The sequence below is a fragment of the Meles meles genome, chromosome 7 (assembly GCF_922984935.1).
Source record: "Meles meles chromosome 7, mMelMel3.1 paternal haplotype, whole genome shotgun sequence".
Lineage (NCBI taxonomy): Eukaryota > Metazoa > Chordata > Mammalia > Carnivora > Mustelidae > Meles > Meles meles.
This window is the reverse complement of record NC_060072.1, coordinates 90,375,757-90,387,289: the sequence shown is the minus strand read 5'-3', so window position 1 is coordinate 90,387,289 and position 11,533 is coordinate 90,375,757. Positions and strand designations below refer to the sequence as shown.

Below are 11,533 nucleotides of genomic sequence, written 5' to 3'. Positions count from 1 at the left end.
CCTGGGTGGCTAGTGGGTTGAGCCTCTGCCTTCGGCTCAGGTCATGATCTCAGAGTCCTGGGATTGAGTCCCGCATCCAACTCTCTGCTCGGAAGTGAGCCTGCTTCCTCCTCTCTTTCTCTGCCTACTTGTGATCTCTCTCTCTGTCAAATAAATAAACAAAATCTTTTTTAAAAATCTTAAAAATAAGGGGGGGTCGCTTGGGTGGCTCTGTCAGTTGAGCCTCTGCCTTCAGCTCAGGTCATGATCCCAGGATCCTGGGATCGAGCCCCTCGTCAGGCTCCCTGCTCAGCAGAGAGTATCCTTCTCCCTCTCCCTTTGCCTGCTGCTTCCCCTACTTGTGCTCTCTCTGTCAAAAAAATAAATCTTAAAAAAAAAAAAAAAAGAACACTGAAACAGACTAGTGTCAGAGGACTTGAGGAATGTGGAGAGGAGCTTAGGGGCTCTCAGGTTAGGGCCCAGGCCTGGGCAGATCCCGGGGCTTTTACTTCCAGCTTCCTCTTGGTCGCTTCTCCAAACTCCCATCCCCACCCCCAGGGACCTGGGATTCTGACTAGCTATGTGGATGGGATCACTGGGAGCCTGAGTCCAGGGTTCCCAGCTTCCCTTCTCCCAGGCCAGATGAGCATGGATGTAGCAGATGCGATTATTGATGGAAGATTGAGGTCAGGAGACTGCGTGAATACTCAGAGATTTGAAAGGCAAGACACCCAGGCAGAGAACGCCAGGTTCCTAGAAGCAAAGGACCATGAAGGATGTCATGAGATCCAAGGGGAGGGGAGAGCCAGGAACCCTCTGCTCAGCATTCTCTTCTGGTCCTAGAGCCACTGACCTTCTTTGCCCCACTCACGGTGGGAGGTAAGGGATCCAGACTCTTGGGTTAGTCAGGGAGATGGGTGGAGGTCCAGGGGCGAGAAGTGTCCCCTGGACCAAGAATCCCCTCCTGCCTCTGGAGGAGGAATGCACCTTATCCACACAAACTACAGAGATGATGAGCCAAGAAGGATATCCAGCAGAGGTTGACTAGAGGAAGAGAACAGCCAACTTGCTCACCTTCAGCGGCCATGACGGAGGCTCTGGGAAGTACGATTTCCATTCCAGAAGTGGCAGAAGAGGATGTTCTGGAACCAGGGGAGCATGCCCAGAAACCAACATCAAAGCGGATGCACCGCTCTCAGGTACTGAGCGGGGGAGGCCGGGGCTCTGAGCAGCCTTCTGCCTCTACCTGCCTGGGCGAAGGTGTTTAGCTGATCCCTGTCCTCACTCCAGAACTTCTGCCTCCCCCCAGAGGAAGCAGTTGGCCAAAGGGCTCCAGGAGCCTGACAATCTCTCGGGGGGGGGGGGGGGGAGCAACAGCACAGCTAGACTATCAGACATTGCCTCTGAGAGGTGCGTTGCCCCCTGAAGCAGCGGCCAGTGCAGCCTGGAGGAGGCCCTCGGCCACAGCCACAGTTGTCTCTGCAGCCCAGGCAGGAGCTGGGACAGGCAGCTTGGCTTTTGGAGCAAGGGTAATTTGGGCAAGGTGAGCCATGGCCGCAGGTCAAGTGCGGACCAGTGCACAGGCTGCAGGAGCTGTGTGGACAATTCAAGGGAGGGCAGGCAGGGCAGGGAGGGCAGGAGCAAGTACAGGGTGGGCCAGGGAGGCTTGGACAGGAGGGGCAGGGGGTTGCATAGGAGGGATAGGCGGTGCAGGAGCAGATGGGAGGAGGACAGCTAGGGCAGGGGCCAAAACAGGCAGAAGGGGGACAGGACAGGCAAGGAGAGGCTGCTGTTGGGCCGTGGCCGGAGGGTGGAGGGGGCTGTTGGTGGGTGGGTTTCTTGTTCCGAGGTCCCAAGCGTAGGCCGAGAGAGAAGTCCATTTAGCTGCAGGAGCAGCCAGGCTGGGGGCTGGGTAAAGGAAAAGGCAGGGGTGAAGTAGGAGGGGCAGACTAAAAGAGGCAGGGTGGGGGCAGGATAAGACTCAGCTGAGCCTTTGCTGATCCTGCTTGGAGCTCAGACCGCCCCAGCCAGTCCTCCCCTTCAAGGTCTGCGCAGGGATGCTCTCCTGGGTGGCTACCCTCCCCGGAAAACTCTCTGGCCAGTCCCAGCGCAGAATGCAGAACTCGGTTCTTGAATCTGACACTCTCGCTTTCATGCCTCCAGTCCTTTGTTTCCACTGTTCCTTTTGCTCTGCTCCAATGCTCTTTTTCTCTTCTCTGCCTGGTGAGGTTCTCCCATCTCTGAAGTCTTCCCCTTTATTCAATCAAAATGTTTTTTTCTTGAGCTCCGGGCACCTGGGCACCTGATACCTGCCCGGGTAAGGACCCTTGCCTGGCGTGCTGCTCTGGCCCCGATGGCTACTGGCCCAACAGCCAGACCGGCTGCTTCCAGCTCCCAGACAGTCTCAAGGGGATTTAGGGAAGCAGCAAGCGTCAGTAGCCGCCGCAGCAGGGCTGTCTGAGACACTGAGCCAGGGATGTTGGCGGGAGCTGGCAGTGAAGGGAGGATGCTTAGGTTCTGGGGATTTCCAGCCAGGGCAAATCCCAGGTGTGGGGGTGGGGTGCCCGGCTGTCTCTGGAAGATTATATTATTGAGGACTTAACGTGTAGCAGTAGTGAGTAAGACAGCTAAATTAACTCTTTCACAGAGCTCCCGTGAAAGTGAGTGGTAGGGCAGGGTGGGGACCAAAACCAAACCAGTAAATAAACAAATACAGGAGCTGATTTCAGAGCATGAGAATAGCTGTGGGAAAGCCAGGGTGCCCTGATAACAAGGGGCTCAGAGAGATGGGTCCATTGGCAGGAGCAACTAGTCAACCCCCAAACTGGCAGGTATGACAGCACTTAAAAGTTTGGGGGGAGGGGCGCCTAGGTGGCTCAGTTGTTGGGCGTCTACCTTCAACTTAGGTCATGATCCCAGGGTCCTGGGATCAAGCCCTGAATTGGGCTCCCTGCTTGGCGGAAAGCCTGCTTCTCCCTCTCCCACTCCCCCTGCTTATGTTCCCTCTCTCACTGTCCAATAAATAAATAAAATCTTTTTTTAAATATTTTATTTATTTATTGGACAGAGAGAGAGATCACAAGTAGGCAGAGAGGAAGGCAGAGAGAGAGAGGTGGAAGCAGGCTCCCTGCTGAGCAGAGAGCCCGCTGTGGGGCTCGATCCCAGGACCCTGAGATCATGACCTGAGCTGAAGGCAGAGGCTTAACCCACTGAACCACCCAGGTGTCCCTAAACAAATAAAATCTTAAAAAAAAAAAAGTTTTGGGGAGATACAATCTGTCAAGCCCCAGCAGACCAAGGGGGAGCTATCTGAGGCTGAATGCATCCCAGGTGGCTGGGCTATGGAGAAAAACAAAACTGAGGAGGGGATAAGGAATGTGGGAAGTTGCACTATCAAATCTGGTGGTCTGCATTGCCTGGTGGCTCAGTCAGTTAAGCATCTGCTTTTGGCTCAGGTCATGATCCCAGAGTCCTCTGGGACGGAGCCCTGCATCGCATCAAGCTCCCTGCTAGCGGGGAGTCTCCTCCCTCTTCCCCTCTCCAGACTTGTGATCTCTTTCTCTCTCTGTCAAATAAATAAAATCTTTAAAAAAATTAAATTAAATTAAGTAGTCAAGGAAAGTGTCACCAAGAAGGGATATTTTAGCAAGACTTGAAGGAAATGAGGGAGAAAGCCATGGAAAGATCTAGTGGAAGAACATTCAACAGAAGGATGGGGGTGGGGCAGAGGTGGCGCCCCTGGTGGGACTGGGGGCAAAGGGGAGAGTCCTAATGGCACAGGTAGGGAACAGGGCAGGGCCCCCAACATGCAAGGTCCTGGGAACCCCCGCAGGGGCTTCGATCTTACCCCAGTAAAAGGGAAAACCAAGGAGGGTTTTAGGCAAGAAAGTGTGTGGGTCTTCTTGGTCTCACTCCTGACCCCTGATTAAAACGTTCTTCCTGGGGGCGCCTGGGTGGCTCAGTGGATTGGGCCGCTGCCTTCGGCTCGGGTCATGGTCTCAGGGTCCTGGGATCGAGCCCCGCATCGGGCTCTCTGCCCCGCGGGGAGCCTGCTTCCCCCTCTCTCTCTCTGCCTGCCTCTCTGCCTACTTGTGATCTCTGTCTGTCAAATAAATAAATAAAATCTTTAAAAAAAAAAAAAACGTTCTTCCTGTGTATTTGGTGTAATCACTTTGGAAAACAGTTGGGTATTATCTAATAGAGATTGCCTGTAGGAAAACTTTGACTCTAAGGTTTAGGTTTGGCTTTTTTCTTTTTTTAAGATTTTATTTATTTATTTATTTGACACAGAGAGATCGAGAGAGAGCACAAGTAAGCATTGCAGCAAGCAGAGAGAGAGGGAGAAACAGGCTACCCGCTGAGCAGGAAGCCTAATGTGGGGCTTGATCCCAGGACTACGGGATGATGACCTCAGCAGAAGGCAGACGCTTAACTGACTGAGCCACCCAGGTGTCCCAGTTTGGCTTTTCAAGTAAGCTCTACACCCAGTGTGGGGCTTGAACTCACGACCCTGAGATCAAGAGTTGTGTGCTGTACTAACTGAGCCAGCCAGTGCCCCAGGACTCTTAGTTTTTTGTTTTTTTTTAAGAAATTTTTTTAAGGGGCAGGGGGTGGGAGGTTGGGGAACTAGGTGGTGGGTATTAGGGAGGGCACGTATTGCATGGAGCACTGGGTGTGGTGCAAAAACAATGAATACTGTTACGCTGAAAAGAAATTAAAAAAAATTTTTTAAGGTTTTATTTATTCATTTAACAGAGAGGGAGAGTACAAGCAAGGGAGAGCAGCCGGCAGAGTAGGAGGGAGAAGCAAGCTCTCTGCTGAGCCAGGAGCTGGATGTGGGACTTGATCCCATGACCCTAGGATCATGACCTGAGCCTAAGGCAGATGCTTAACGAATTGAGCCACCCAGGTGTCCCCCAGGATGCCTAGTTTTATAGCCTCGAAGAACTCTTGCATGTACGCCCTGGGAAACACATGCAAGAATGTTCTTAGCCGGGGTGGCTCAGTGGGTTAAGCCTTGCCTTCGGCTTGGTCATGATCTCAGGGTCCTGGGATTGAGCCCCACATCGGGCTCTCTGCTTAGCGGGTAGCCTGCCTGTCTCTCTGCCTACTTGTGATCTCTGTCTGTCAAATAAATAAATAAAATCTTAAAAAAAAAAAAAAGAATGTTCTTAGCTGTGTTAGTTATGATGGGTATACTGAAAACAACTCAAACATCTACCAACAGTAGGATAAAAACATAAATAGTGATATATTTATGCAAGCTGAGTACTATGCAATAATAAAAAGGGAGTTATGTGCAACAACTTGGATATGTCTCACAAACAGGAAGTTGAACAAAAGAAGACACAAAAGAGTAATACGGTGTCATTTCATTTACATAAACCTCAAAAACAGACAAGATTAAGCAATATTGTTTAGGGATGCATACATAGGCGCTAAAACTATAAAGGAAAACAAGGAGGGGACCCCTGGGTGGCTCAGTTGCTAGGCATCTGACTTTGGCTGGGGTCACGGTCTCAGGGTCCTGGGATCAAGCCCCATGCCCCCATGCCAGGCAACCTGATCAGTGGGGAGTCCTCTTGTCCCTCTGTCCCTCTCCCTGCTCTGTTCTCTCTCTCGCTCTCTCTCAAAAGATAAATAAATAAATAAATAAATAAATAAATAAATAAAATCTTTTAAAAAATGCAAGGAAATGATTATCACAAAAGTCAGGATAGTGGTTACGTCTTAGGGGAGGAAAGAAATTAGAGGAAGAGGGGTGCCTGGGTGCCAGAGCCTCTGCCTTTGGCTCTGGTCATGGTCTCAGGGTCCTGGGATCAAGCCCAGCATTCCATTGGGCTCTCTGCTCAGCAGGCAGCCTGAAATTTTAAAACAAAATAAAGAAATTATGGGACATAGGGAACTTCTGGAGTGCAGGAAATACTATTTTTTTCTTTTTTAAAGATTTTACTTATTTACCTGACAGAGAGAGACAGAGAGAGAGGGAACACAAGCATGGGGAGTGGGAGAGGGAGAAGCAGGCTTGCCACAGAGCGGGGAGCCCAATGCAGGGCTCCATCCCAGAACTCTGGGATCATGACCTGAGCCAAAGGCAGATGCTTACGACTGAGTCACCCAGGCGCCCAGGAAATACTATTTCTTGACTTGGGTGGCAGTTAAGTAGGTATTTGGTTTGTTCCAGTTTATCTGTACCCTATTCGTAATGTATTTATATATTCTGTCTAGAAAGGGAAAATAAAGTATCACTTTTTTTTCCTCTGGTCCATGCCACCTCGTTCAGATCAAGATGCAGAAGTTAGATACTTTCTAGCCCATATATCTATCTTTTCCTCCAGATCTTAAGCACAGCAACTTTCCCTGTATTTCTGGCACCTATCAGTACCTGGCATGAAGCAAGTGATAAGTGTTTGCTGAACTGGATTGCATTGAATTTCCCAAGTCTCCCATCCCATGGAGAGAGGGCAGCTGCAGAAGAGGAGGAAGCCTGCTGTGGTCAAGAGCGCCCAGGACTGTGGCACCTGGGTAGCTCAGTGGGTTAAAGCCTCTGCCTTTGGCTTGGGTCATGATCCCAGGGTCCTGGGATCGAGCCCCACATCGGGCTCTCTACTCCACAGAGAGCCTGCTTCCTCTTCTCCCTGCCTGCCTCTCTGACTACTTGTGATCTCTGTCAAATAAATAAATAAAATCTTTAAAAGGAAGAAAAAAAAAAGCGCTCAGGACCACCAGGACCTGGGTTCCCATCTTAGCTTTGCTACTTCCTAACTGTGCAATCTGGGCAAGCTGCTTAACTTCTCTGATTCTCAGCTCCCTCTTCTGTGAAATAACGTGGGATCATATCTGCCACCTCTCTGGACTGTGGTGTGGGTTAAGGCACATGCCTAGCACAGTACCTGGAACACAGTAGGTGCTCAACAAAGGATAGCTTCCCAACCCCCTGGCCCCAGCCCCACATCTTTTCTTCAAAGGAAGCTACTAGATGGGGCAGCCAGATATCAAAGATGACCCCAGAGAGCGGGACAACATCTTTGGTGAAGGCCCCTGGAGCTCAGGTGGATTTGTAGTCTGGTGGAGAGCTGACAGACAGGGGGAACCAACTGAAGCTGAACTGATCCCAGGCAGTTGGTGGGAGTTGGCCGGGGAGATAGGACACCAGGGTTCTGGGAGTTTCCATCTCGGGGAAGTCCCAGGTGTGGGTGTGGGGGTGCCAGACCGGCCCCACCCAACACTCTGGCTCCAGGGGATGTGGGCACAGGGAGGAAAGTGGGTCAGAGTAGGGCTGGAATTTAAGCCATTGCCCATTACCTCTTTGCCAGCTCCAGAGGAGGCAGGGCCACAAAGGAGCCTGCTCCCTCCTCCAATGGGCCTTCAATTCCTTATCCTCAGAAAGGAAGAACCTTGGCACCTTGGTGTCTAGCCAAGAGGAACTGGAAGCCCCCCAGTGGACAGAGCAGACAGAACCCTCTAACTCTTGGATTGAGGGTCTGTACAAAACACTGCTACACCCACCCACATGACCACTGACAGAAGCCGGGAGCTCTCCCCTCACAGGTACTCCAGACAACTTGACCTGCTCCTCATTCCCAGGAGTGGGAACAGGTCAGGGCTGGATCAGGGAGGGAGAAGGGTGCATGGCAGAACAGCTTGGAGGAAAAGGCTTTTCTGTCTGGTGAGGCTCCAGCTAGGCAAACACAGGAATCCCTTACCCTGGGGGATCTGCCAGCAACGTGGAGCCTTGTATTCTGTGTATAATCTGAGGCCTAAGCCTGTGGTTTCCTCTTCCCTATCTGTGCCTCTATTTCCCTTTCCGGAGGAGGAAATCAAGGAGTTACCAGGTGTCCCCGGGGCCCCACTTTGGCTTTTATGAGGTGCTTATCATCTCTCCCTTGTACTGTATCAAAATCCAGGTGGGGAACAAGAGTGGAGGGACCCTCTTCTTTCTCCGGGGAGAGGGTGGCTGGGAGCCAGGATCCTGTTTCAGGCCCTTTGCACATATTTTGTTGCCTTCCTCTCTCTCCACTCGTCAGTTTTTCCTGGAAGCCTTTCCTGATCTCTTCAGCTGGGGGGAGGTCCCCCATTACCCCTCTCATTGTGCCTTATGCCTCTGCACACTACTTATTACTTGCAATTTTGCGGATTATTTTTTTAATTTTTTAAAAAAGATTTTATTTATTTATTTGACAGACAGAGATCACAAGTAGGCAGAGGGAGAGAAAGGGAAGCAGGCTCCCTGCTGAGCAGAGATCCTGATGTGGGGCTCCATCCCAGGACCCTGGGATCATGACCCCAGCCGAAGGCAAAGGCTTTAACCCACTGAGCCACCCAGGCGCCGCCTTGCGGATTATTTGGTAAACATCTGACTTGTCCACCAGATTTTGAGCTGGCGGTGGCAGGAACAATCTCAATATTCCCAGGGTCTAGTACAGTGCTTGGCACACAGTGGGTACTTAAAGAAGATTTCTTAAATTAATGAAGGATGAATGTTCAGGGAAGAAACTCCTAGAGTTGTTTGGGCTAGTCCCCCAGTCTTGTGTTTCAAAATCAAGGCCTTATTCCTGGCGATCTGGGCAGCACTGGGGGCCAGGAAGGGCCTTCCACACACAAAGTCATTCACCAGGAAAGCCGACAAACTGGCAAGTGGGAGAAGAGGCCTGGTCAGAGGGATGGAATTGAGCAAGCACTTGGGACAGGGCTGGCACCAAACTTGGCACGGGGCAGGTCTGAGGGAGGAGGTGGGAAAAGAGGGGAGGAAGGGAAAAGAGAAGACACGTGTTGTACAAAACATGTTTTCATCACACTCTCCCTGGGTGCCCTGGCCTCCAAGCTCCAATGGCACTTCCGTGCCTTAATGATGTCCTTGGGGGCTGTAATGTAGCTCCCCCACCTCCTGCAGACATCTGCCAGCCACCTCTGAGCGAGGCATAGGATGTTCTCCCCAGCACAAGTGTGGGCATGGGATAATTACCCATTCAGTGTCCTCATGCTGGTGTGGGGAGGGGAGGATGACAATGAGAGGTGGGGCGAACAAGAACAATCAGGGCAGGTGGGTTGGATGTCCTGTCCTCAGGATCTCTCCTATTGGTCTTTGTGATGAGGGAAGCAAATGAAGCCTGGTCCTAAGGCTCCCAAGAAATAATTTCTTCAAGTTGCCAGGGCGACCCCGTAGAGCGACCACAAACAGTAAAGGCTTGAAATAGGGATGACAGAAGGGAAGAAGACATGAACGGAGTTCTCTCCAACCAGCTTCCAGAGTAGGAGGCCCCTCTTCCCAAGTCTCCTCCTGGAATCCCTGGACGGAACACAGGAGAGAAGAAGAATCCGAACCCCTCACAATGCTCCACTTCCCTGATCCCCAGTCTGCTGACTTTTTGTTTTGACTTCCAAACAGACCCCAGTCATTGGGTCCCAGGGAGGGGCGGGGGCGGAGGCGCGGCAATCCCGAGGGGAGGGGCCGGCACAGGGCGGGTCTTCCCGGGCATCGCCCCCTGGCTGCAGTCCTTGGCTGGGGACGGAGCAGGCCACCCGAAGGGAGGAGCCACAGTTACCAAAGGCGGATGGATGGACAAACACCACCAGAGACAAAGACAAGAGAGAGGCAGACAGACAGACAAACCAAAACAAAGAGAAGGGCAGAGATAGATGAGATGGAATTTTAGACCTGCTGACCCTTTCCAGGCCACCACAAGGGTTTGGTATCGCTCTCTCCCTTTAGCTTCCTGGTCCCCAGCTGCTACCCCAGCTGCACAGTTCTAGAACCCTAGCTCTTGGCCTCTGGGACCAGCCTCTGAGCCCCTTTAAGAGGGAGAGGGGGGAAAAGTTGGGAGAGGAGATTCCCAGCAGGAAGAGTGTCATGGGGGTGGTGCCTGGTTCTGTGTCAGGATGCCCGGCCAAGGGCCAGGGAGGGAGCGGTGCCCTTGCCCGGTCAGGAGACTCATTCACTGTAAACCAAGTACAGATGTACTGGGACAGGGAGGGGGAATTGGGGCCACATTCACAAACCGCACTTGGGCCCGCCCTTCTTCCTCCAGCAGCCAGCATCAGGACGGGAGGGGTTAACTCCGCAGCCTCCTGGCAGGATCCTTGCCACACAGGCCTGCGCCATCCCACCCCAGCCTGGATGCCTGGGTCCAACTCCCTGACACTCGCCCCTCCCGCGCTGCTGAGTACTGCTCCCAGGGTAACCAAGCAAAGTCAACAGCAGCCAGGCCACCTGGGGACGGGACCCTGGAGTACCTATTCCCAGTTCTTTCCACCCCTGGAGTGAAAGGGAGGGCCTTGTCTGCACCCCCATTGACGTCTCCTGTTCTCCTGAGAGAGCCGCAGCACGCCTCTTCTTTCCCCCTCTCCGTCACCTGACTCTGGCTACCAAAAGTGGCCTTTCCTAGGAGGAAGGACACCTGGCCCCCAGGGTGGCAGTGAGGACAGAGCAGAGTAATTTCTGTATGGAAAATGTGATGATGTGATCAGGAGCCCACGTTCCCAGCTCTGGCCACCCAGGGATTGTTGCTGGGGGAAGGTCCTTTGGGTGCGTCCCTCCAGCCCAGCTCAGCCCCTATTACTGCTCTCCTTCTCTCCTTTCTCACTCCCACCCCTTGTGCCTATGGAAGTGTTTGGGGTCCATGCACAGAGCCTGGATTTCAGACCCCTCCTTTTCTCTCATTCTGTCTGCAGTAGAATGGAGACAAACCCTGGGTTCCCACTGTTGGCCTGAGACTCTTTGGTGGTCATGCTGAAGTCAGACACACACACACACACACGCACAGAGTCAACAACAATTCGTGGCGTGGCGCATCTACTAGGCAAGCAGGCGCTGGTTAAGGCCGTCACACACCCTCTGCTTGGGCTTTCTCCCTCACACCCAGCCCCAGGCTCCTCCCACTCCCAGCTACAGTTCCTCCTGCCCTCCTCACCAGTCTCTCCCCCTCCAGATCCAAGGTGGGGACAACATTGGCAGCCAGGGACCCAGGCACCCTAAATCCTGAGCTTACTCAAGGCAGGGTGAGAGGAGGAGGTCTTCCACAACCCCTCCCCTGCCTCAGCAGCCCCCCAAATCCCACTAGGTAAACCAGTTTGCTCTTGGCACCAAAAGACGACCTGGGATAGGCTTGGGGAAATAGAGACTACCTTGACCTGCAGGGGAAGGCTGAACAAAGGGTAAAGACAGTGGCATTTACTTCGTACCCGCAGCCCCATCACACCACCCCCAGAGATAGCGCTCCCATCGTCTCCCCTCGGACGGCAGCAGAGACTGGCTTCACTGAACCACACAGCCGGGCCAGGGAACCCAACCAGTCCCCCTAAATGGCAGGAAGGGGAAAAGTGCCAGAGAGAAAGGGTGGCATCATGGGCCCAGGACACTGACCTCTTCTGCCAGCCTTGCCCAGCCTCCTGGGGATGGAGCCACGGAAGCCCAGCAAATGGGAGGGGCAGAGACCCAGGCGTCCCGGGCTGCCCCGCCCAACCCCCCTCCCAGCCACCCCCGCCCCCCAGCCCCAGGGCACCGAGGAGGGAGCCGGGCAGGGGCAGGCGGCAGGGGAGGGAGGAGCGAGGGCGG

General features: G+C 53.1%; 1 protein-coding gene across 1 annotated transcript; it reads right to left on the bottom strand.

Moving 5' to 3' along the window:
* Positions 1–1,361: 1,361 nt before the first annotated feature.
* On the bottom strand, positions 1,362–1,859 carry LOC123947068 (sperm mitochondrial-associated cysteine-rich protein). Its single transcript, XM_046013032.1, has one exon. It carries the CDS (start codon positions 1,857–1,859, stop codon positions 1,362–1,364), a length of 498 nt encoding a protein of 165 aa, XP_045868988.1.
* Positions 1,860–11,533: the final 9,674 nt, after the last annotated feature.